At 42.5% G+C, this 27,661-nt stretch overlaps 1 protein-coding gene across 1 annotated transcript in view; it reads right to left on the bottom strand.

Annotated features, from left to right (window-relative positions):
* Positions 1-1,938: 1,938 nt before the first annotated feature.
* The window catches only part of LOC126455585 (circadian clock-controlled protein daywake), a 94,628-nt gene continuing 68,905 nt past the window's right edge, over positions 1,939-27,661 (bottom strand). Inside the window, exons 5-7 of the mRNA XM_050091343.1 lie at positions 20,304-20,437; positions 18,838-18,987; positions 1,939-2,461 (exon numbers count right to left, since the gene is read on the bottom strand). Of these exons, the coding sequence (XP_049947300.1) occupies positions 2,292-2,461; positions 18,838-18,987; positions 20,304-20,437 (454 nt within the window). The 3' untranslated portion in view covers positions 1,939-2,291. The remainder of the gene's footprint in view (positions 2,462-18,837; positions 18,988-20,303; positions 20,438-27,661) is intronic.

The following is a 27,661-nucleotide window of genomic DNA, read 5'->3' as shown; positions in this document are numbered from 1 at the left end:
TAGAGAGCTTCAAACGTATCTCGTCATTCCTTAGTACTTCCGTATCCCACTTCTTTGCGTATTGATTCTTCCTGACTAATGTCTTGAACTTCAGCCTACTCTTCATCACTGTGATCTGAGTCCATATCTGCTCCTGGGTACGCCTTACAATCCAGTATCTGATTTCGGAATCTCTGTCTGACCATGATGTAATCTAATTGAAACCTTCCCGTATCTCTCGGCCTTTTCCAAGTATACCTCCTCCTCTTGTGATTCTTGAACAGGGTATTCGCTATTACTAGCTGAAACTTGTTACAGAACTCAATTAGTCTTTCTCCTCTTTCATTCCTTGTCCCAAGTGCATATTCTCCTGTAACCTTTTCTTCTACTCCTTCCCCTACAATTGCATTCCAGTCGCCCCTGACTATTAGATTTTCGTCCCCCTTTACATACTGCATCACCCTTTCAATATCCTCGTACACTTTCTCTATCTGTTCATCTTCAGCTTGCGACGTCGGCATGTATACCTGAACTGTTGTTGTCGGTGTTGGTCTGCTGTCGATTCTGATTAGAACAACCAGGTCGCTGAACTGTTCACAGTAACACACTCTCTGCCCTACCTTCCTATTCATAACGAATCCTACACCTGTTATACGATTATCTGCTGCTGTTGATATTACCCGATACTCATCTGACCAGAAATCCTTGTCTTCCTTCCACTTCACTTCACTGACCCCTACTACATCTAGATTGAGCCTTTGCATTTCCCTTTTCAGATTTTCTAGTTTCCCTACCACGTTCAAGCTTCTGACATTCCACGCCCCGACTCGTAGAACTTTATCCTTTCGTTGATTATTCAATCTTTTTCTCATGGTAACCTCCCCATTGGCAGTCCCCTCCCGAAGATCCGAATGGGGGACTATTCCGGAATCTTTTGCCAATGGAGAGATCATCATGACACTTCTTCAATTACAGGCCACATGTCCTGTGGATACACGTTACGAGTCTTTAATGCAGTGGTTTCCATTGCCTTCTGCATCCTCATGTCGTTGGTCATTGCTGATTCTTCCGCCTTTAGGGGCAATTTCCCACCCCTAGGACAAGAGAGTGCCCTGAACCTCTATCCGCTCCTCCGCCCTCTTTGACAAGGCCGTTGGCAGAATGAGGCCGACTTCTTATGCCGGAAGTCTTCGGCCGTCAATGCTGATTATGAATCAAAGACGCTACCCCTAGACCACGGGTACTCCTCATCATTTATTCCTAACGCAACCTCTGGTAGCAGAGCATTATATCACTCATGTGTTCGTGTATCCAAAGATGCACATAGTGACAAATATTCCAAACAAAACTGTCATTTCTCATGATATATAAACCTTTCAGATATAGTTAGCGCAAGATCCTTGTAACGAGTGTCTTGCGTAGATGCCATTTCGATGGTTCTCTGTGGCTCTGCCACCGGTTAAAATTTTTCAAAACTTCACCTACATGGAGAAAAACGTCAAATTTTAGGCACTTAGAACTACATTTTCCTGTATACAGTAACGGCTGTAAAAAAAATTCGAGCGTTATTTGTTGAACAACCCGCGCATATTCTACTTGACGCAACTTTTAGCATTGAAAATTTAAAAAAAAAGCAGTCAAAAGTCTTTTCAGTCTCATCTTCAACGAAGCGTCCAAGGAACTATTGACTGCAGTCATATACGTATATCCAGCACGTAGGAACTATTTTTTCCTAATCGGTATGAACTTACAGGGTGTATGCAATTCAAGAAATATCCTTTAATAGCTCACGAGGATATGAACAGAATAAAAAGCGGTTTCAGAGGCGTGAAAATTCTACCAAGATCTTTGTTCAGACACTCGTACTTACTCAAGTAGGGAGAAAGCATGGAAAACATTATATACGCTAGAAAGACATCTAAGGGTATTTTTTTTATTTGGTAACTTAAAACAAAGAAAGGAAAAACAAACAGTTTTATTAATTTAAATAATAAAATTACTAATGGGTCAGTACAAAATACTTACTCTACTTCAAAGAATGAAAGAGCTGAAAAAAACTAATAATTTTTTGTTCACGAACAGTACATGTAAACAGCACAGGCTGAAGCTGGGTACAAGAAACGGGAATGGAAATACGTTTTCAGTAGGTGGCCTGGAGGTAGGCGACAAAGTACTCTCTTGTGGGGCCCCTAATCGGCTGTGAGCCACGATAGTGGAGTTGCAGCAGCAGTGAAGTCTTTGGATACGAGCACACACACACACACACACACACACACACACACACACAGGCAGCGGTGGCCAGGGCGCCGTCCTCAGCGGGCCGCGTGCTCCGCCGGCAGCAGGAAGACGTCTGTGGGCACGTGCTTGAGCAGCTGGTTGGCGATGCTCATGAAGACGCCGGCCAGCTTGGTGCGCAGCTGCGGCATCATCGCGTTCAGGACCTCGTGGCCGTTCTCGCGCAGGAACAGGTTGGTCGCCTCCGCTGTGGACAACGGCCGACACGTCAGCACATCGGCAGCGCAGTGGCACTCTGCACCAGCTTACAAAACTAGCATAGGGAACACAAAAAACCCATCCTACCACTATCCCATGTTGCAGTATTGACAAACAAGATTCGTAACCTGTCTCCAGCTTGAGCATACGACTATATACAGCGCGTTAGGCGTACAAATGTAGATATTTCTATTGATGACTGAGGGCAATGTGCTGAACTCATTACATCACTATTTAATTCATCTGCAGACTAATAATTATAGCTATTGCGAGGAGTATGTTTTTGGATTGGCTAATACCCCCAAGTAGACATGGCACAAACAAGCCATTAATGTTTATTTTCCTCTCGGCAGCAGGTCAGGTATTGGATTATAGCCCTGTGGACGCATAAAGAACAGTCTATACTGACAGGCACAGTTCTCTTCACGGCGCTGTTACGACTGTGGAGAAAACATCAGGTAGCAAACTGGTGCGACATGTCTGCGAGAAGACTGTTTGATGCAGGCAAAAACAGCTAAGACACTGTACCTATTAAGTTACCAATTATCCCAATATCTGTACGTAAGGTGGGGAAATCCGATCGGGTGCAATGAAATCATCTTTTTGCAATTAAAATTGACATTCATTTGACGTTCACTACATTTAATACTCTAAACATTGTTATTTTTTTAATACATGTTGTTCATTTATGTAAAAAACATAATTACTTATAATTACTTCCCAAAAAACCGTTCATTTAGAACTATTTCTTTGCAAAATCAGCCAAACAAATAGGGGGGCGGATTTACCCCACCATGTTTGCAAATGACAAAAATGGACATTTCTTAAAATATGAATATCACAAAAACTATTGATGGTATAACAAAAATATTTTGCAAACAGTTGCTCCTTTATATTACCTATAATTTAACGTATATAACGTTCAGATCCGACCTCGGATAAGCGTTTCATAGCCACAAGAAATTACTAGGTTGGATTTACCCCACCTTACAATATATATATATATATATATGGGGTGTCCCTCCTAACAGTTCTCATGTACATTTTTTCTGACGTTTCATCAAATATTTACATTTCGTGTTAAAAGGGTGTAGCTGGGATCGGCCAAAACAAATACCGCTCATCACATCTGTCATACAACGCCCAGCGTTCGTGGAAAGCTTTGGTTTGTTTCGTTCCAAGAAAACCTTAAGAATCAATATATTTAAGTCGAGTAATACGTTTTGGAAGCTCGGTCTGCCTTCTGTCTCGCGGAGCGTAACTAATTACGGAAGAAATGTAGTTTCCCCGAGAAATTTCAGAGAACATTTTGTCTGTAACGACCGTTGTTTACCATAACGTGAACTATCACCTCTTAATATTTGTTGCCACGACTTTATATGAATGTGTAGTGTTAAACTGAAACGGAGAAAAGTAGGGCCACAGGAATGAGAGGTTGTAGCTTCTGAGTAATACAAGTGAAAGATAAGAGCTTTTAGATGCCACATTTTTCTGTTTATCTACTTACGCATACATCCACATGGGTGCTATACGAACCACAGTATGGTGTGTGTGAGAGGCTATTGCATTCTTACTTTTAATGCTCCTATTCACCACTTGCTCTTCCATTCCCCAAGTGTGGACCAAATTTCTCTTAGAATAAATGTAGTTAATTTCTTACGAATCAACTTTAAGAAGACGCACAATATACTTCTGGTAGCCTGACCCACAGCAATTTTTTGAGAATTTTTGTGCCGCCGTCGCGCTAACGACAGTAACCCATGACGCTTAGCGACGCTCTTCCCTGAATCTTCTCGGTATGTCCCATTAATCGAAACTGGAAAGAGATACAAACTTACTATGGAAGGTGACCATCTGGTAGAGTGAAAGTTTTCTAAGCGATGTTCTTTGAACATAGATTACAATTCCTTAATACACGAGCAATGACTTTGTATGGTGTCTACGTTTCTTACAGCTATATGTAGTTAATTTTGTTTTAAAACCCAGTGATACTCCTGTATATTTATTTACTCCCAGTTACCAGTACCTCTACCAGGTGTTGTTTATTTTCAGATCGTGTTGCACTTTGTGAGACATGTCTAATGATGTAGTCTCCCTGTAGAAAACTGCATCGTCCAAAGACAGACTCAGAGACCTACGACCGTTGTCTGTTGGGAGAACAGCAGAGGTTCTTCCACAATGATTAACAGTGCGCCAGATGCTACTAACGCTTCTGTTTTTCTCCACTGTGGACGAGATGCTGATTTTGATTGCACGTCTTCAACAGAATTGTGTAATTGGTCTGGTATGTCATAAGCGAGGATTTTATGAGAAAGCTGAATATGTTGAATAGTTTGGACACAGTAATTCCCAAAAGCTAGTGCCCTGTTAATGTTGTAATACCGCAATCCATTTCTTTACAATACTTCCTAAGGACAGTAAATGGACTTACTTGTTTCTCCATTTCGCTTTTGCTTTCTATTCTCTTTCACTGTGAGATCGATTTCAAAAGTGCAAATCTTGTTAACGAAGCTTATCTTCCGTGACGGGTGAACTATTTGTGAATGAAAAAAATATTCCTTTAGAAAGGACAGTAAACAAAGCAGATGAGAAAGATAATGACAAACTTACATCATCTAACTATTTCAAATCACTGAAAACTTGGACTCAATTAATAAAAAAAAGTAATTATCAGTCAGACTCTGACGATGACCACCTCCAAAGTGAAGTTTACAGGAGTGGGGTCTAATGCCTTTGAAATCAGGCGAGGAGTGGAACAAGAAGATGGACTATCACCTCTGCTCTTCACCTGAAATTTAGAAACCGTCATTCTAGAATGGCGAAGAGAAATGAACAATTCAGGGGCAGAAAGTAGGTCGAAGTATATGACTCTTACGCTCGACTGTCTATGCAGACGATATAGCGATCTTTCAGAGTCCATAGATACGGCAGAAAAACAACCAGCTATAGACAAGGCAGTGAAGAATGAGTTTCATGTCTCCTTTCACAAGACGCAATTTACGACAAACATAAAATCAGTGAAATCGAGGTCAGAGTAGGAAAAATTAATAGGCAGTAAAGTTTAAATACCTAGGTGAACGGATAGGTATAACCTACCGGAGAAGGATGCTATAGTATCACGCAATAAAGAAGTGGAAACTAATTGAAGCCATGTAAGATCGATATCCATAAACGCCAAAATTAGACACCACTGAACGGTTATTCGACCGGAAGCTCTGTATGCGGAAGACACTCTTAAACGAACATGAAAGGTCTAATAGAGAAACTTAGAGCCATAGAAAGAACGATTTTGAGAAAAATCTAGGGTTGCATCGAAGTAAATACGGAGTATAGAAGACGTCACACCCACGAACTGCATACATACGCTGAGAGGGTAGATGGCACCATTCGCAACAGGTTAGTATTGTATGGCCACGTCTCACGAATCAGCCCAACAAGGATGACTAAAAGACAACTCCTTTCAAGATAAGAAAACTAAATGAACGTGGTTCACAGAAGTTGAAAAAGATGTACGAGAACTAGAAATTTTCTGCTAAAGATATCCAGGAGAGTGATACGCTTCAACATTAATTGATAGGTATGTTGGTTTGTACCACTGCATGTCAGCTTGTCTTCTTCCCACTGTTTAAGAATCCATCGATTTTGAGGTTTGGGATTTTAATTCTTTAACCTGGACAATGACTAATCAGTCGAAGACCTTCTGAAAGCGACAAACCACTTATCCGCGTGTTTAACTTTTATTACAAAGGGTATTCCTTCTTCCGCAGAAATTACCTTTCACAAGTTCCAGAGCTATGAGTTGATCACAATGAGTGAGGAAGTAACGTCCATTCAGCTGTCTTGTCTTACAGAATGTTCACATTACACACAACCATTATGTTTTCAGAAAGACGTATTTCGAAATTTCGATGTGGTTTTTTAATACCTGGGCATGTTTTGAACTTTAACGAAGTGTATGGTAGGAGAATTGACAGGATCGACATCGTGACGAACGATTTTAGTGCTACTTATTTATGATGTTCCGTACAACTTGAGAATCGTCTGGGCTCATATCATGAGCTCGAAAAAATGTGATGTCTTCAGAAGCACGCTCACGTAAATATCATAAAAAGTACCAATATTCGGTAAATACTGGCATTTCAAATTCTTAAAGTGGATTTATGATGTCACTTTAATTACTGTACATGAATTACTAAATTTAACAACTAACAATTACATTTATCGAGATTCGTAGCTAAGTACTGTGTAGAGACGCCACAATATTCGACCAAGATAACGCTGGTGTAGAAAGTTATGAATCAGCTCACTAAGCATCTTGCCAGTCCGTGTCGAAGAAAATTATATATATAAACTATAAGACGGTACAAAAACATGTACTGCACACTTAGTATTGGTTAAGCAACTGCCGCCGGTGCGTAATTTCAGAAATTTGCCTTAGAAATCAGATACCGGACTGTGTTTTGTCTACTGCGGCTGAAATGATGTATCCCTGACCCGCAATCGACAGCGTTGAATTGCATAACAGCCGCAATACAAAACATCATAACGACGATAATCTCGCAAAAAATATCTTTGTATATTATCTAGATTCGGCCAAGATAACCATCTGAAATGAAACAGCTCGAAGTATATTAATTTGGAACCTGTAATACGATGTAGTCACAAACATTATTTCGGTATTGGGATCAACGATCGTTGAGAACCGTTCTTGCAGAATCGAATCAGATTTACAACTTCGAAACAATAAAGGATACCTAGGGTACTGTAGCTGGTAGCTAAAACGGATCAGTGGGTTTCGAGTAGTTAGCGTTGTTGGTTCACGCGAACCCCTTGATTGTATGCGACCCGCCATTCGCAAAAGTATGGCTGGTGGACATGTGTTAGCGTGGCTGATGCAGGAGACTAAGCGCAAACAGCTGCCCAAGTGCGGGGAAGCCTTAGTGCGCTGGCTGCATGTGCATAATTTGCCGATGCAGCATAATTTACCGAGAAGACTTCTGCTGTCAACAACGTTGTGTGTTTTCATAATGCTGGAATGTTTAGCTAGGCTAATAATCTGAAATTACAGGACGTGAGAACTGTATAGTTACAGTGTTTATGTACAGGGTACGTTGTAATTTACCATTATAGAAGCATGTAGATTTAGACCACGGAGTGAGGAATAATATAGGGATAACTTGTGGCCGATTTTACACAACTAATACATCTTGGTTTTTTAATCCTTTCTTGTGTTATAAAGGATATCTTCCAAAGATTTTTTCATCGTTATGGTTTTCAAAAACACGGAATTCTATGCAGTTGCTCAAGCGTTAAAATATAAGTTGATTTACTGTAGTAAAAAAAACTGTCAGAGTGAAACAATCCTGTATGGTGAGGGTGTATGAGTAAACAATAAAACACTGCAGGTGCCGCCACGTCATGTGAGTTCGAAGGGTATGTTTATGCCGGAGCCTCGCTACTCAGTAACAGTCAAACATGGAAATGGTAGTGTGGCCTTAAAGTAGCAATTACGGCTCTAGTTTCAGGAAACTTGGTGACGGTGGAGGCAAGAAACACAGAACCAACTTGACAGCATCGCCTGGTGAGGTTCGTAGGTAGCAGTAATAGTGCAGATTAAATGCCACAGTAGGACTCAGAGGCCTGTTCGATCTTCGCCGGGCCATGCCAGCGAGTAGCGAGCTGGCAGCGTAAACGCGCCGTAACTGTTTGTGACTGACTGCACTATTACGCGACCAGCAGGCAACATATTATATGTGGAAAACGAGGTTTTGCATTATAATTTTCTTGAACGGAAGGATTTTAATTATGTAGTGTTCCTTCTAAACGTTAAGAGTGCTTATGCCACATTTGAAGTGTAAACTAATTTTACTGTGTTGTAATGATAATTGTTACATCGATAAACATAACGTGTTATCCCATCTAACGAATACTGTATGGAAAACAAGAGAAGAAAATTACTGCTTGTAGTGTGACAATTATCACCACACGCTACGTTCAGTACTTCTACCAATAAACGTAGAAATGTTTTGGTTCTAAAGGTTCTGAGCACTATGGGACTTAACATCTAAGGTCATCAGTCCCCTAGAACTTAGAAATACTTAAACCTAACTAACCTAAGGACATCACACACATCCATGCCCGAGGCAGGATTCGAACCTGCGACCGTAGCGGTCGCGCGGTTCCAGACTGAAGCGCCTAGAACCGCTCGGCCACCCAACCGGCAGGAATGTTTTGTTTCCGGTCTAATGAAAAAAGTTGCACGCTATACCTGTTATAGTTTCATAAATGACGGTCGCAATATATATGCTGACGACGAAGACTCGAATGCCTAGAAGTAATTCTGCCGGTTCTCTACCACAACTGTGAAGATCCAATACAGGTGATGAAACTCAACAATGTTGTCCGTGTAGTCTAGTGTACAGGAGGCTTACCAATATTTCACTGTTATGGGGGACTTAAAATGAAAACACATGTGTGCGTTTTGATGCTGGGGAACAAAACCCTTCCAGGAACATTTACTCCGCATGCTTCCTTATTCGAAAAATTTAATTTATTCACTATAGGAATAAACTCAAAACCTCATTAAATCTTTCTGTGTGAATACCGCATCATCATATAAAATAAAATGTTAAAAAAACGACTTTTCGGGTGCGTTGAAGCGGCCTTTCTCGTGCTGAAACTTCTTGCAACTACGTGAGTTTTCAAAAGAAAACTCGAAAACTCAAGGCTAAGAAACAAACTTAGCATTTGTGGTAGTTCTGCAAAGTGACATCCGCTACAGCCTCTCTCATTTTATGCTAGGTGAACGTCGTCACAACAAATCATAAGTAGGGTAAATAACTGTTGTTAGTAAGGTAAATTAGAAGAAGATTATATTCTTAGACCTAACAGAATTCTCAGATTTCAGAAGAGCAGACGTGCGTTATGTGCTTGAGAATGACCTTCAAGAATTATATTTTTTTATATTATTACAAGAAAAATACATTTACGAGTATATATCATACCTCCGCTTGGATCGCCTCACAATGATTAAATGAGGTAGAGCACCTAGAGGCAATTGCGTGTTCTTGACTTGCTTGTAAACAGCTTTCTTAAACTCACGATTTATAGATACTTATTAGCTTAATGTAAAATGATCTCACAAAATATATCCGCGTCGAGACAGCTGTAAGTCACCTTTGCCTTTTGGCAGAGTGAAAGGCAAGGAAAAAGCAACTGCTAACAGGTCGTCCACCACTTTCGCTGCGCTGAGAGCGAAAGCAAACGTAATTTCCCACTTCCCGAGCCACTTCTCCCTCCACGCCTTCTGTGGATCGGAACGTGTCCCACGAGCCACTGTGTCTGTGCCCTCCTTACTAGAACGAAGCAGGGAAGGGGCAGGAGGGAAGGGCAGAGAGGGGAGGGAGAGGATGCTTCCGCTCTCGTGACCTCCAGGGACAGATGTATCAGACCTGTACCACGACTGGCGTGCAACTATTTTCAACACTCAGGCACTACTTTCGAACGGGCTCGATGGCTTCCTTAGACAGAATGACCAGCAACACATCTTCGTCTCTGCTTGAAGTCACCACGACGTATTTCGGTAGTCCGTTTCACACAAATATGAACACAGCGCCAGTTAAACTACCTGCACGGCAGTAGTTATGACGGTTCAACTGCAGACGATGATGACGGAGGAAGTGGTCAAAAGCATGAGGTACCATTTAACGTGCGAATTATTCCCATTACTTAAAGAAGAGTCACTGAAACACATGACGATAATTATTTTGCATTGAACACTTGAAGCACAGATATCAGAACGCACAAGGCAATAAATTTCCACATCATAATTCCAGCGTGAAAGAAATGGTACTTAAAAATATTAAAACTACGAGGACAGTTCAATAAGTAATGCAACACATTTTTTTCTGAAACAGGGGTTGTTTTATTCAGCTTTGAAATACACCAGGTTATTCCCCAATCTTTTAGCTACACAACACTATTTTTCAACGTAATCTCCATTCAATGCTACGGCCTTACGCCACCTTGAAATGAGGGCCTGTATGCCTGCACGGTACCATTCCACTGGTCGATGTCGGAGCCAACGTCGTACTGCATCAATAACTTCATCATCCGCGTAGTGCCTCCCACGGATTGCGTCCTTCATTGGGCCAAACATATGGAAATCCGACGGTGCGAGATCGGGGCTGTAGGGTGCATGAGGAAGAACAGTCCACTGAAGTTTTGTGAGCTCCTCTCGGGTGCGAAGACTTGTGTGAGGTCTTGCGTTGTCATGAAGAAGGAGAAGTTCGTTCAGATTTTTGTGCCTACGAACACGCTGAAGTCATTTCTTCAATTTCTGAAGAGTAGCACAATACACTTCAGAGTTGATCGTTTGACCATGGGGAAGGACATCGAACAGAATAACCCCTTCAGCTTCCCAGAAGACTGTAACCATGACTTTACCGGCTGAGGGTACGGCTTTAAACTTTTTCTTGGTAGGGGAGTGGGTGTGGCGCCACTCCATTGATTGCCGTTTTGTTTCAGGTTCGAAGTGATGAACCCATGTTTCATCGCCTGTAACAATCTTTGACACGAAATTGCCACCCTCAGCCACATGACGAGCAAGCAATTCCGCACAGATGGTTCTCCTTTGCTCTTTATGGTGTTCGGTTAGACAACGAGGGACCCAGCGGGAACAAACTTTTGAATATCCCAACTGGTGAACAATTGTGACAGCACTACCAACAGAGATGTCAAGTTGAGCACTGAGTTGTTCGATGGTGATCCGTCGATCATCTCGGACGAGTGTGTTCGCACGCTCCACCATTTCAGGAGTCTCAGCTGTGCATGGCCGGCCCGCACGCGGGAGATCAGACAGTCTTGCTTGACCTTGCGGCGATGATGACACACGCTTTGCCCAACGACTTACCGTGCTTTTGTCCACTGCCAGATCACCGTAGACACTCTGCAAGCGCCTATGAATATCTGAGATGCCCTGGTTTTCCGCCAAAATAAACTAGATCACTGCCCGTTGTTTGCAACGCACATCCATTACAGACGCCATTTTAACAGCTCCGTACAGCGCTGCCACCTGTCGGAAGTCAATGAAACTATACGAGACGAAGCGGGAATGTTTGAAAATATTCCACAATAAATTTCCGGTATTTTCAACCAAATTTGGCCGAGAAAAAAAAATGTGTTGCATTACTTATTGAACTGCCCTCGTACCAAAAAGTCAGGAAATCAGCGGTCTAATAATTAATAACATTTTGAAAAGAAAACTGAACCAGCAGTAACTACAAGTCATTATGTAGGTATTTTGAAGTTATTCCTCACGAACAATAAATTGAAAATGTAGCATGTTACTGTTACTGTTTATTATTTCGATAGTAATCACCATAACAATTAACACGTCTGTCGCACTGTGAGACAAGATGGCCAAGCCCTTCATGGGAAAATGTTTGTGCCTACGGAAGCATGACTGTACCCAGGCGTGCACCGCTTCATCCTAAGCAAATCAATGGTGACGGATGTCTTTCTTCAGGGCTCCAGAAATATGGAAGTCGCATGGAGATAGATGGAGATTGTGTGGAGGAGATGTAAAGGCATCCTAGCAAAACTTCTGCAGCTTAGCCGGATCACCTTACCAATAAAATGCCCTTCCACATGTTGGCAAGTTTATTTCGACTACGCTGCAGAAGCGAGACTGGAAAGCCTTTATATATCTTCCATGCAATCCCAATCCACACCCTCACGATGTCCAGGTTTTCGGAGCCTTGCAGAAAGACATCCTTGCAGTGGATTTGCTTAGGACGGAGAGAATTACGCCTTGGTACGATCATGTTTTTTCTATGAAGGCACTGACTATCTTGTCTCACATTGGGATAAACGTTTTAACAGTTAAGGAGATTAGTTTCTAAATAATAAACAGCTTACTTACTTTTCGCCATCCGTGCCGTTTTCATTTGACTGCCGCTTATAATTCAGACACGATTAAACAAAATGTAAACGTAAACATAACACACGGACTAAGCCTTAGGCCCGTTCCACTTGCTGCCTGCTCCCAGTTAGGCAGCATGAGTAGCGATCTATGATCGTGGGACTTGCGATCACATGTCGACAATTCCTCCAACCACTATCTCCGGTAAATGAATCCTGGTGATGCCTCCTTTGGACCCAAGAGGCTGAGGTGACCGCGGTCCACATCTCCCTAACTCAGAAAAATCCGAGGAGGTACCGCAAATCGAACTCGGATCTTTCCGCACCAAAAACAGCGACGATAAACATTCGGCTACCAAAGTGGACATGAACCAAATGTTTTGGGGGAAATTACGAAGGAAGGAGACTACACCTTATAGATAACCAACCGGTGGACTAAAATTGCATACAGTGTAGGGCACCTCAGTCCCCATAACATACACATGAAAAAGGAAGACGACAGAGAGATGACGATACTTCTATCCTATGATACCCGCAACAAAATTTAATCGCCTGCGTCTGATACAATGGCGTAATAAAAACATAAAAATACATCGCCAATACTCTGTGCTGGTCAGTGTAATGGAACGCCAAGAAGAGAACCAACAGATTGAAGGGTAAATGGTAGGAAGATCCTAGGCTATAGAAGATGGATAATGGGAGCTACAAACGAAATAATTCCAAAGAGCACTACTCTAATCCTCAAAATTTTCACACGTAATCCGAAAATGTAGTGTCATGTCCTACTGGTATGGCACAAACGTGGCTGTAGGCAGACTAACCGAAGATTTTAACGTTATGGGCTAAAGGAAATAGAATTGTATTAATATTCTTCTTGAAGATGATATTAAAACATTTAATAATTCAAAATAGAAAATTGATGTTTTCCTAGAAAACACGGGAAAACAAAATCAGAAAATTCCTCCCCTACCACTATTTTCACACCCTCACAAAAAATAGAGAGCAAAACAGCAAAGAGGGAGAATGACATATTACTGATCACTTCAGTACACAGTGTGACGATGATACAAACTTTTAGGGTTGATGGAGAAGGATAAATGTATCAATTTGAGGTTAGGGCCCTGATCCCGAAACGACCGAGTCGAAAGTTAAGAGCGAAAATCGTTCTGCTACCTCTGGACCTCAAAATCTTTGCATTGCATATTTTGGAAAGAGATGATATGCACCAAAACATGACAAAATAGGATCCAAAGCGTATATCTTCACAGCTATGAGCTCTTGTTCATCTTTCCTACTGTGAAACAAATCTCTTCTAGTGAAGAAATGCTTATATACCTTTAGGTATGCATTTTATAACCCATGTTTGGTAGCCATTTTTTCTCGTTTTCGTCTATACTACCTTCTCCCGAAATGTGGAAAGCGGAGAGTCCTCAACAGAAGAGGTGGACTATCAGAAGTATCATAACGATTTTTGCTTCTAGCTTTCGATTCAATCGTTTCCTGACAAGGGTCCCTTACCTCTAACTGATACATTGATCCTTCTCCATCATCCCTGTGACATCATCACGGAATCATCCTGCACGCCTTCCATTATGCTCCGCTGTTATCGCATATCATACGTACTGTAATGCGAAACTGGAGGTTACTAAGAAATACATAAAACTTCCTGGCAGATTAAAACTGTGTGCCGCACACATACTCTAACTCGGGATCTTTGCTTTTCGGGGGCAAGTGCTTTACCACCTGAGTTATCCAAGCACTACTCACAGCTTTAATTCCACCAGTACCTCGTTTCCTGCATTACAAACTTCACAGAAGCTCTCCTGCTGTTTTCCGGACCGAAATTAGAACTCGAAACCTTCGCCTTTCGCGGGTAAGTGCCCTGCCATCTGAAATACCCAAGTACGTCTCACAACTCGTCCGCACAACTTTTATTCCGTCAGTATCTCGTCTCCTACATTTAAAATTTCACAGAAGCTCTCCTACAGACCTTGCAGAACTAGCACTCCTGGAAGAAAGGATATTCCGGAGACATGGCTCTCCTCAGGAGCTCAGATGGTAGAGCACTTGCCGGGGAAAGGCGAGTGTCCCGAGTTCGAATCTGCATCCGGCACACAGTTTTAATCTACCAGGAAGTTTCATATCAGCGCACGCTCCGCCGCAGAGTGAAAATGTTATTCTGAAAACATTCCCAGGCTTTCCCGAAGCCATGTCCCTGCAACATCCTTTCTTCCAGGAGTGCTTATTCTGCAAGATCTGCAGGAGAGCTTCTCTGAAGTTTGGAAGTTAGGAGACGAGGTACTGGCGGATTTAAAGCTGTGTGGACTTGTCGTGAGACGAGCTCGGGTAACTCGAAGGTAGAACCCTTGTACGCGAAAGGCAAATGTCCTGAGTTCGGGTCTGGGTTGGGCACACAATTTTAATCTGACAGGAAATTTCATATCAACGCACACGCCGCTGCTGAGTGAAAATTTCATTCTGGAAGAAATACACAGGTAACAATAAAAACAGGAAATTTAATGTTACATTGTATAATAAAACAGTGAATAAAGAAAACGATTTCCAGGCAAAGGGGAATGAAGGACAAACTTCCTACACAGTAAATCTATTACATAATTCTTTGCAACATGTATCCGTGGAAGAGGCCTAGAGACACTGGAAGGTTTCAGATGGATTATATGATGGTAAGACAGAGATTTAAGAAACAGGTTTTAAGTTGTAAGACATTTCCAGGGCCAGATGTGGACTCTGACTACAATCTATTGGTTATGAACTGTAGATTAAAACTGAAAAAACTGCAAAAAGGTGGGAAAATTTTGTAAATTTGTGGTAAGATGTTATGGGACCAAACAGCTGAGGTAATCGGTCCCTAACCTTACACACTACTTAATCTAACTTAAACTAACTTACACTAAGGACAACACACACACCCATGCCCGTGGGAGGACTCGAACCTCCAACGGGGAGAGCCGCGCGAACCGTGACAAGACGCCCCAGACCGAGCGGCTACTCAGAAAACAATAATAAAAATAAGGTATTTAAGGAGATGAGACCTGCATAAATTGAAAGAACCAGAAGCTGTAGAGAGTTTCAGAGAGAGCATTAGGAAACAATTGAAAGAACGGAGGAAAGAAATACATTAGAAGAAGAATGGGTAACTTTGAGGGATGAAATGCTAAAGGCAGCAGAGGATCAAGTAATAAGAAGACTAGGGTTAGTAGAAACCCTTGGCTAACAGAAGGGTTATTGAATTTGATTGATGAAACGAGAAAATATAATAGTGCAGTAAATGAAACAGGCAAAAAGGAATACAAACGTCTCAAAAATGTGATCGACAGGAAGTGAAAAATGGCTAAGCAGGGATGGCTACAAGACAAATTTAAGGATGTAGAGGCATATATCAGTAGCGGTAAGGTAGATACTGCCTACAGGAATATTAAAGAGAATAACTTGTATCAATAATAAGAGCTCAGATCGAAAACCAGTTCTAAGCGAAGAAGGGAAGGCAGGAAGGTGGAAGGAGTATGTAGAGGGTCTATACAATGGCGACGTACTTGAGGGCAATATTTTTGAAATGGCAGAGGATGTAGATGAAGATGAGATGGGGGATACGATACCGTGCGAAGAATTTCAGAGAGCACTGAAAGACCTAAGTCGAAACAAAGCCCCAGGAGTAGACAACATTCCTTTGTAACTACTGCTAGCCAGGGGAGAGCCAGCCATGACGAAACTCTACCATCTGGTGAACAAGATGTATGCGACTGGCGAAATACCCTCAGACTTCAAGAAGAATATAATAATTCCAATACCAAAGAAAGCAGGTGTTGACAGGTGCGAAAATTGTGGAACTATCAGTGTAATAACTCACGGCCGCAATATACTAACATGAATTCTTTACAGGCGAATGGAAAACATGTGAAGAAACCAACCTCGGGGAAGATCGGTTTGGATTCTGTAGAAATGTTGGAACACATGAGGCAATACTGACCTTACGACTTATCTTAGAAAATAGATTAAGGAAAGGCAAACCTACGTTTCTAGCATTCGTAGATTTGGAGAAAGCTTTTGACAATGTTGACTGGAATACTCACTTTCAAATTCTCAAGCAGGCAGGGGTAAAATACAGGGATCGAAAGGCTATTTACAATTTGTACAGAAACCAGACAGCAGTTATAAGAGTCAAGGGCACGAAAGGGAAGCAGTGGTTGAGATGGGAGTGAGACAGGGTGATAGTCTATCTCCGATGTTATTCAATCTGTATATTGAGCAAGCAGTAAAGGAAACAAAAGAAAAATTAGGAGTAGAAATTAAAATACACGGAGAAGAAGTAAAAACTTTGAGGTTTACCGAAGACATGTAATTCTGTAAGAGACATCAAAGGACCTGGAAGAGCAGTTGAACAGAATGGACAGTGTCTTGAAAGGAGGATATAAGATGAACATCAACAAACGCAAAACAAGGATAATGGAATGTAGTCAAATTCAATAAGGTGATGCTCAGGGAATTAGATTAGGAAATGGGACACTTAAAGTAGAAGATGAGTTTTGCTATTTGGGGAGGAAAATAAATGATGATGGTCGAAGTAGAGGGGATATAAAATGTAATCTAGCAATGGGAAGAAAAGCGTTTCTGAAGAAGAGAAATTTGTTAACATCGAGTATAGATTTAACTGACAGGAAGTCTTCTCTAAAAGTATTTGCATTGAGTGTAGCCACATATGGATGTGAAACGTGGACAATAAATAGTTTAGACAAGAAGAGAATGGAAGCTCTCGATATGTTGTGCTGCAGAAGAATGCTGAAGATTAGATGGGTAGATCACTTAATTAATGAGGAGGTACTGAATAGAATTGAGGAGAAGAGGAATTTGTGGCATAACTTGACTAGAAGAAGGGATCAGTTGGTAGGACACCGTCTGAGGCACCAAGGGATTATCAGTTTAGTATTGGAGCGAAGTGCGGAGGGTAAAAATCGTAGAGGGAGACCAAGAGATGAACACAGTTCCCCACAATCGTTTAATGAACAAAGTAAGAGCATATGGACTATCAGACCAATTATGTGATTGGATTGAAGAGTTCCTAGATAACAGAACGCAGCGTGTCATTCTCATTGGAGAGAAGTCTTCGGAAGTAAGAGTGATTTCAGGTGTGCCGCAGGGGAGTGTCGTAGGAACGTTGCTATTCACAATATACATAAATGACCTTGTGGATGACATCGGAAGTTCACTGAGGCATTTTGCGGTTGATGCTGTGGTATATCGAGAGGTTGGAACAATGGAAAGTTGTACTGAAATCCCGGAGGATCTGCAGCGAATAGACGCATGGTGCAGGGAATGGCAATTGAATCTCAATGTAGACAAGTGTAATGTGCTACGAATACATAGAAAGAAAGATCACTTATCATTTAGCTACAATATAGCAGGTCAGCAACTGGAAGCAGTTAATTCCATAAATTATCTGGGAGTACGCATTAGGAGTGATTTAAAATGGAATGATCATATAAAGTTGATCGTCGGTAAAGCAGATGCCAGACTGAGATTCATTGGAAGAATCCTAAGGAAATGCAGCCCGAAAGCAAAGGAAGTAGGTTACAGTGCGCTTATTCGCCCACTGCTTGAATACTTCTCAGCAGTGTGGGATCCGTACCAGATAGGGTTGATAGAAGAGAGAGAGAAGATCCAACGGAGAGCAGCGCGCTTCGTTACAGGATCATTTAGTAAACGCCAAAAGCGTTACGGAGATGATAGATAAACTCAAGTGGAAGACTCTGCAGGAGAGACGCTCAGTTGCTCGGTACGGGCTTTTGTTGAAGTTTCGAGAACATACCTTCACCGAGGAGTCAAGCAGTATAATGCTCCCTCCTACGTATATCTCGCGAAGAGACCATGATGATAAAATCAGAGAGATTAGAGCCCACACAGAAGCATACCGACAATCCTTCTTTCCACGAAGAATACGAGACAGGAATAGAAGGGAGAACCGATAGAGGTACTCAAGGTAGCCCCCTGCCACACACCGTCAGGTGGCTTGCGGAGTATGGATGTAGATGTAGATGTAGATGTAGAACACACTAAACGGATTCAGAGGGATGTTGGTTGCAGTAGTTACTCGGAGATGAAGAAGCTTGCACAGCGTAGAGTAGCATGGAGAGCTGCATCAAACTAGTCTCTGACTAAAAACGAGAATCGTAGAGTCGGTAACATGTTAACAGGCTGCAAGGAGGCAGAAGAGTGAAGATATTTATTTGCTTCCCGAGACTTCTTCACTCAGTGATGGAGGTCATAGGACGCTGATACACGTAAAAGGAGATAATTAACGATAATGTAGTAGTTTTCAGTGTTTCCAGTCGATATTGCTAGAGAAACTGAGGAAGTGTCAGAAGGAAGACGTGAGAGCCTATGAGACACTGCTTGTCGGGAATAATCGCATGCTGTTGTTGTACTCACTGAGTATGCGGTTGTTGTTGAAGACCTTCTTGACGGCCATGCGCACCGTCTTGATGCTGAGGTCGACGTCCAGCGTATCGACGTGCAGGTACTGCCGGCCGTCGCGCGTCGGCGTGCTCACCTTGCCGCGCACCACTGCCACGATGTCGCCTGAAGGCACACAAACACACAAACGGCGTGAGTAGGCGCCGCTCACTCTGTCTCCCACATCCACCGCCTCACCAATGAGCTTCATAGCTTTATTCTCCTATCATCTAGCACATATGTGTGGGTTAGCACAAGGAGGTCAAATGTTTTAGTGGAGCACAAAAAAGACTCCCTAGATATTAAGTAACGGAATTTTGGCCGAAATTTCATCGTCACAAATTGAAATTTCTCTGCTTTTGTTGGTATGTATACTCTTAATAATAATAACCATGGATTTTTAAAATGGATTGTATTTCATGGCTTCTGAGCAAAACTATAAAACAAAATAAAAATTGGAAAAAATCCGTCATTTGCTTTGTGAGATGATTTGTCTCAAAGTAAGGCATAAAACAGATCAGAGAAACATTTAACGGTCCTTTAAATGATGCTTGAAATTACGTACAGCACGTGAGGTGCCGACGGAGAACCTAAAAGCTTGTGAAATATTTTTATAATTTATTAATTTGTTACTTTTGGACAAATCATTTCACAAAGCAATTGACCGTTTTTTTTAAAAAATTCATCAGCTTCCACGTTCTGAATATCTGGGTGTAACGTAACATAGTACTCGGGACACGACCTATAAAAGAGTGTGTGTGTGTGTGTGTGTGTGTGTGTGTGTGTGTGTGTGTGTGTAAGAAGGGGGGTGAATGACGAAGAACTTCTGAGATTTCACGGCAAATGGCTGTGGGTATCCATTACTTATCCTCCATTTTCTTCCGTCTGTTTGACAGGGCGGGAAGCGCGTTCGCATTGCCAAGTCGTTTTTTTTTCCCCTTCTACAGGAGGGTGGGCAACTGTCCTCCCATGCCATTCACTGGGTACGCTCTTAGTATTCTATTGACGTAACCCGTGATCTGATTCTATCTATCACTCTTGTGACAGTACGAGTAATAAATTTTTTTTAATCTTCTTACAGACCAAAGATAGCAAAAATGATTTATTATTTATAATGGTTGCCCTATACTCGGCGATAAGCTAGCTATCCTAAAAGGACAAAGTCATCTTTTAGCGAGATTAATTTAGTGAAGGGTTTTTGTGCAAAAAGTGTGGAAACTGGGTGCTGCGTATTTGGGAGGTAGAGAAACACATCGAAACTTTGTAAACACATGTGGTGTACAGTCTGAAGAAAATACATACAAGGTAGGCCACGTAGCATACCAAAGACACTTAATTGTATCAGACTATCACGTATGTTCTGGTAATAACTAGCATGAAGAAGTGGGCGCAGGTTTCGGTAGCCCCTGTCGCAGTGTTTGCCGGTAGAGTGCGGTACTCACCGAGCGTGGACTGGAAGGTGCCGTTGCCGGAGGCTGGCAGGATGATGAGGACGCCGCTGCTGGTGTAGCGCGCGTTGATGCGCAGCTGTGGGATGCGGATGCGGCTCTCGAAGGGCGCGCCGTTCTTGCCCAGCCTGCGGAACACCACAGTTGTCGCAGCTCAAGAATCTGACTGGGCTCCGTTCATTACAAAACTGTACATTATACGAGTGGAAAATAAAAAATGCCCAGAGACGTAAGGTACAAGCGCAAGGAACACTGATAGAGGGATGTGTCGTTGTTGTGGTCTTCAGTCCGAAGATTGGTTTGATGCGGCTTTCCACGATTATCCCGTGCAAGCCTTTTGATCTCCCGATGTGACCGAGCGGTTCTAGGCGCTTCGGTCTAGAACCGTGCGACCGGTACGGTCGCAGGTTTGAATCCTGCTTCGGGCTTGGATGTGCGTGATGTCCTTAGGTTAGTTAGGTTAACTAGTTCTAAGTTCTAAGGGACTGATGATCTCAGATGTTAATTCACATGGTGCTCAGAGCCAAATAGCATTTTGATTACCTAATAAATACTACACCTAAGATCCTACAGACTGTGCTTACTGCTTTCATTTCTTGGCCTCCCCCATAAATTTTTATCTCCCCCCTTTCCTTCAGTACTAAACTGCTGATCCCTTGATGTCTAAAAACGTGTCCTGTCAACGTATCCCTTCTATCTACCTTCTATCAGGTTGTGCCACAAATTTATTCCTTCCCAGTTCTATTCAGTACCTCCTCATTAGTTACGTGATGTATGCTTCTAATCTTCAGCATTCTTCTGTAACACTACATATCAAAAGTTTCTATCCTCTTCTTTCTAAATTGTTTTTCGTCCTTGTTTCACTTCCATACATGACTACACTCCATACAAAAATGTTTTCTAACACGTAAAACCATATTCGATATTAACAAATTTCTCTTCTTCAGAAACAATTTTCTTGTCATTGCCACTCTACAATTTATATCCACTTTACTTTGCTCTTCATCAGCGTTTTGTTTCCTAATCTAATTCTCATAGCACCACGTGATTTAATTCTGATACATTCTTATCTTATCTTATCTTAGAAAATAGATTAAGGAAAGGCAAACCTACATTTCTAGCATTTGTAGACTTAGAGAAAGCTTTTGACAATGTTGACTGGAATACTCTCTTACAAATACTAAAGGTGGCACGGGTAAAATACAGGGAGCGAAAGGCTATTTACAATTTTTACAGACACCAGATTGCAGTTATAAGAGTCGAGGGATATCAAAGGGAAGCAGTGGTTGGGCAGGGACTGAGACAGTGTTGTAGCCTCTCTCCGATGTTGTTCAATCTGTATATTGAGCAAGCAGTAAAGGAAACAAAAGAAAAATTCGAAGTAAGTATTAAAATCCATGGAGAAGAAATAAAAACTTTGAGGTTCGCCGATGACATTGTAATTCTGTCAGAGACAGCAAAGGACTTGGAAGAGCAGTTGAACGGAATGGACAGTGTCTTGAAAGGAGGATATAAGATGAACAGCAACAAGAGCAAAACGAGGATAATGGAATGTAGTCGAATTAAGTCGGGTGATGCTGAGGGAATTAGATTAGGAAATGAGACACTTAAAGTAGTAAATGAGTTTTGCTATTTGGGGAGCAAAATAACTGATGATGGTCGAAGAAGAGAGGATATAAAATGTAGACTGGCAATGACAAGGAAAGCGTTTCTGAAGAAGAGAAATTTGTTAACATCGAGAATAGATTTAAGTGTCAGGAAGTCGTTTCTGAAAGTATTTGTATGGAGTGTAGCCATGTATGGAAGTGAAACATGGACGATAACTACACTCCTGGAAATGGAAAAAAGAACACATTGACACCGGTGTGTCAGACCCACCATACTTGCTCCGGACACTGCGAGAGGGCTGTACAAGCAATGATCACACGCACGGCACAGCGGACACACCAGGAACCGCGGTGTTGGCCGTCGAATGGCGCTAGCTGTGCAGCATTTGTGCACCGCCGCCGTCAGTGTCAGCCAGTTTGCCGTGGCATACGGAGCTCCATCGCAGTCTTTAACACTGGTAGCATGCCGCGACAGCGTGGACGTGAACCGTATGTGCAGTTGACGGACTTTGAGCGAGGGCGTATAGTGGGCATGCGGGAGGCCGGGTGGACGTACCGCCGAATTGCTCAACACGTGGGGCGTGAGGTCTCCACAGTACATCGATGTTGTCGCCAGTGGTCGGCGGAAGGTGCACGTGCCCGTCGACCTGGGTCCGGACCGCAGCGACGCACGGATGCACGCCAAGACCGTAGGATCCTACGCAGTGCCGTAGGGGACCGCACCGCCACTTCCCAGCAAATTAGGGACACTGTTGCTCCTGGGGTATCGGCGAGGACCATTCGCAACCGTCTCCATGAAGCTGGGCTACGGTCCCGCACACCGTTAGACCGTCTTCCGCTCACGCCCCAACATCGTGCAGCCCGCCTCCAGTGGTGTCGCGACAGGCGTGAATGGAGGGACGAATGGAGACGTGTCGTCTTCAGCGATGAGAGTCGCTTCTGCTTTGGTGCCAATGATGGTCGTATGCGTGTTTGGCGCCATGCAGGTGAGCGCCACAATCAGGACTGCATACGACCGAGGCACACAGGGCCAACACCCGGCATCATGGTGTGGGGAGCGATCTCCTACACTGGCCGTACACCACTGGTGATCGTCGAGGGGACACTGAATAGTGCACGGTACATCCAAACGGCCATCGAACCCATCGTTCTACCATTCCTAGACCGGCAAGGGAACTTGCTGTTCCAACAGGACAATGCACGTCTGCATGTATCCCGTGCCACCCAACGTGCTCTAGAAGGTGTAAGTCAACTACCCTGGCCAGCAAGATCTCCGGATCTGTCCCCCATTGAGCATGTTTGGGACTGGATGAAGCGTCGTCTCACGCGGTCTGCACGTCCAGCACGAACGCTGGTCCAACTGAGGCGCCAGGTGGAAATGGCATGGCAAGCCGTTCCACAGGACTACATCCAGCATCTCTACGATCGTCTCCATGGGAGAATAGCAGCCTGCATTGCTGCGAAAGGTGGATATACACTGTACTAGTGCCGACATTGTGCATGCTCTGTTGCCTGTGTCTATGTGCCTGTGGTTCTGTCAGTGTGATCATGTGATGTATCTGACCCCAGGAATGTGTCAATAAAGTTTCCCCTTCCTGGGACAATGAATTCACGGTGTTCTTTTTCAATTTCCAGGAGTGTAGTTTGGACAAGAAGACAATAGAAGCTTTTGAAATGTGGTGCTACAGAAGAATACTGAAGATTAGATGGGTAGATCACATAACTAATGAGGAGGTATTGAATAGAAATGGGGAGAAGAGGAGTTTGTGGCACAACTTGACAAGAAGAAGGGACCGGTTGGTAGGACATGTTCTGAGGCATCAAGGGATCGGAAATTTAGCATTGGAGGGTAGCGTGGAGGGTAAAAATCGTAGAGGGAGACCAAGATATGAATAAACTAAGCAGATTCAGAAGGATGCAGGTTGCAGTAAGCACTGGGAGATGAAGAAGCTTGCACAGTGTAGAGTAGCATGGAGAACTGCATCAAACCAGTCTCAGGACTGAAGACAACAACAACAACAACATTCCATTATCCTTGTCCCGCTTTTGTTGATGTTTATGTGATATCCTCCTGAAAGGACTACATTTTCCACTCCGTTCAACTGCTCTCCCAAATCCTTTGCTGTTTGTGACAGAATTACGTCATCGCCAAATGTCAAAGTTTTTATTTCTTCTTCCTTAACTTTAACTATTATTCCAAATTTTTCTTTTATTTTTTTTACTGCTTCCTCAATGCACAGATTTAATAAAACTGGGGATGGGCTATAACACTGTCTCACTCCGTTCTCAACAACTGCTTCAGTTTAATGCTCCTCGACTCTTATAACTGTTCCTGTAAAAGCCATAAATAGTCTTTCGAAGTCAGCATTTTACGCCTGCTCCCTTCATAATTCCAAAAAAAGTATTCCAGTCAACATCCTCAAATGCTTTCTCTTAGTCTACAAACACTAAAAACGTAGAATGTCTTTCCCTAACCTATCTTCCAAGATGGATCTTACAGTCGGTATTGCTTCGCGTGCTTCTGCATTCCTTCGGAATCCAAACTGATCTTTCTCGAAGTCGGCTTCTACCAGTTTTCCATTCTCCTGTAAGGAATTCGTGTTAGTATCTTGCAATCTTGTGTTACTAAACTGATAGTTCGGTAACAATCACTCCTGTCAGCACCTCCTTTCTTTGGAGTTGGAATTACTACGATATTTTAATAGCATTACGCCTGTCTCATATATCTTACACTCCAGACGAAGAGTTTTGTCATGGCTGGCTCTCCCACGGCTGAGAAAATGTCGTCTACTCCCGAGGCCTTTTTCGACTTATGTCTTTCAGGGGGATATGAACAATATCATTAAAAGCGCCATTTTGAAGTCGGAACAGGAAGCGGAGTGAACACCCAGAGATCGTAAAATTGCTGAAATAATGACGTATAGTGACGAGTATGGTATTGGATTTATAAACTGTGCAGACATGTCGGTGAGGGTAGAGGAGCAAATCTTTTTTACATGGCCTCATATCCGCCATCGACTGCATTATTTATTAATCCATCCACTATTGCAGTTTGGAAATTATGTCGTTTTGAAATGGTCGTAGGTGCTGAAAACACATAGGTAGTCAACATTAATAAAAAGAATAAATGTGACGTGAGACTCTATGTCTGGTGTCAGCCTTTGTCACATTCGCCATAGGTGTGCGACTGCTGAGATGAAAACTACTGAAAAAATTTAATCTCATGAGTTTTTACCCTATCCACATGAAGCATTTAAAAGAATTCTGCGTTGTTCCGGTCCAACAATAAGCACAGTCTTGTGGAATTGTTGGTCTCAACGGTCCTATGGGTGAGCTGTCCAGCGTTTTGCAAGTGGACAACCACGGCGTCTCAACGTAGTCGCGAAATACTGCCAACAAAGTAGTTATAGGTCAGGGACACTGCAACAAAAATTTATTTCGACAGTACTCAGTAGAAGTCCTACAAGGACCAAACGAAAAATAAGAATTATACACAAGCAAGGAAGAAAGATCGAAGAGCCATATTTGAGTGAGACACTGACAAATGGAAGAAAAGAGAACGATTCAAAGAGCCGTTTGTGGATGGATCATGTATCAGTCCAAGCCTAAATACTTTTCAGTTGCTGAAACAGTTATTTTCTCTTTCAAGTACCTTAGTGGGTTAGTAACCAACCAGTAAAGATTCATTAAAGAATCGAACTCCCGTGGTAGAAAAGCTTCAGACAACTGAAACCTTACAAATGAGTAAATGTTTGGCATTAAGCATGTAAAACCTTTATGTTTAAGACATAAAATTCTATTACGTCGGTTTTATTCGTTTCGTATTATTCACTAATTATAAATTCAAAACCAAAACTGGTAAACAAGAAATTAATATGTTGAACAGCATTTTAAATTTTGTAATTGGGTCAGTAATTATGTGAAATACTGGAAACAAAATCCATCACCAATCCTGTAATGAAATAATCAAGTGAAACAATCAATGACGGAAATATGTTTCGTGACGATCAACGGTGATCAACATTCCGAGCATCAGTTACCGAGTAATGAATATGCCACGAAGCTCGTTACGTCCTTAAATATTTCCTTACTCACGTGTTTTCTTCCTCTCACGCAGTTCATGTCTGCCTCGAGGCAAGTCACTATTTTTCGTATGTCTCCAGTTCGTTTCCCTTAGAGGACTGACATGTTGCAGCGTTCCGTCTGTACGGCCGGCAACCAATCTGGCATAGAAATGCCGCGGGTTGCCTATATGCCACACTATCGCTCTCCGCCACTGTTCTGCAGCAGTTCCTGTAGGTGGCCCTAGGAGTGTCACCAGGGGACGCAGGCGGGGGGGAAATCTATTTGCATCCGAGACCTAGAATAGTTCCTTTGATATCCTGAAGCGCGAAAGTATTTTAGACCCTCGCACCGCCGTGCAGAGCGAGATCACGTCGAGCCAGAGCTACAAACGGACATCTGCTCCACTATGACGCCGCTGTATGCTGCCGACCCTCGATGGACACCGCCTGCCCTCTGCAGGTCCACCAGCGGTCCAGTCTCCGTGGTTGGAAGTCAAAACCTGGTCCACAAACTTTGGTAGAATATTGACGGTAATCTGCATTTTTTTTCCCTCCAAAGACCTGTATCATTGTGCATGTAAGAGTGGGTCTTGGTTCCCGTACGCAGCAGTACAACTTTGTAAATAGAATACGACGCATCTCTCTATTTTGTCATTTTTAAACCAGTCAGATCCTGAAGGATGCTAGTGATTTTTGAAACTATTCGTTCGGTGGGATGAAGAAGTCAGTACAGTTGATGCATGAAATGATGTACGTTTTTTCACCCTTCGTTGCAGTTTTTCAAGCGTGAATTTTAAAAGGCAAGACCAAGTAGGTAAGTTATTATTAAATTCATGTACAACAGGGATAATCGTCATGTGGTTCTACATCCGAAGATAGAATACTTAATACACTGCCTTTGATCCTTATTTATTGCAACTATTTAGTCAATGCCGAGCTGAAATGGCGCACAATGGCTAGCTGCGTCCTACAGCCCCACAGTGTTACTTGTTTCTTTGTTATTATAACTGTACGTTTGCAAATATATTAACAAATGTACACTCTAAGACAAAAATAAAAAAGGAAGAAAAAAAAGACTCAACACGAATGAATTATCCAAATGTAACGGAAATCAGTAGACGTGATGTGCATATACAGACAAGCAAGTGATTACAATTTCACAAAAATTGGGTGGTTTATTTAAGAGAAAGAAATATACAAATTCAGCAATTCAATAACGCGCTCGTCCAACTCTGCGCCTTATACAAGCAGTTATTCGGCTTAATGTAAGTCAGACCTGAAATCTCGGTTCACTTTCATAGTTACAGTTATTTGACTTTGCATTGACGAATGGAATTATTGGATGTCCTCCTGAGTGATATCGTACCAAATTCTGTCCAATTAGCGTATTGGATTGTCGAAATCACGAGGTGGCTGGAGTGCCCTTTTCTGGTTACCGGGACTCAGTTCGAAGCGAAACACGTAACTGAAGACAGTACTACTCCAGTCAGTAAGATTTCATGCCGAAGAATTGCCTGGAGATACCGAGAACAGCGATGGGATATCAACCTAACTCTCGCCCGCCATACGACCCGACAACCAGGAGTAAAGGTCTGGGATGCCATTTCTTTTCATAGCAGGACCACTTTGGGTGTCATCCGCGACACCCTTACAGCACAGCGGTACGTGGAAGATATTGTAC

The sequence above is a fragment of the Schistocerca serialis genome, chromosome 2, assembly GCF_023864345.2.
Source record: "Schistocerca serialis cubense isolate TAMUIC-IGC-003099 chromosome 2, iqSchSeri2.2, whole genome shotgun sequence".
Classification (NCBI taxonomy): Eukaryota; Metazoa; Arthropoda; class Insecta; order Orthoptera; family Acrididae; genus Schistocerca; species Schistocerca serialis.
The sequence above is the reverse complement of the archived record's forward strand: the minus strand, read 5'-3'. Positions and strand labels throughout refer to the sequence as shown.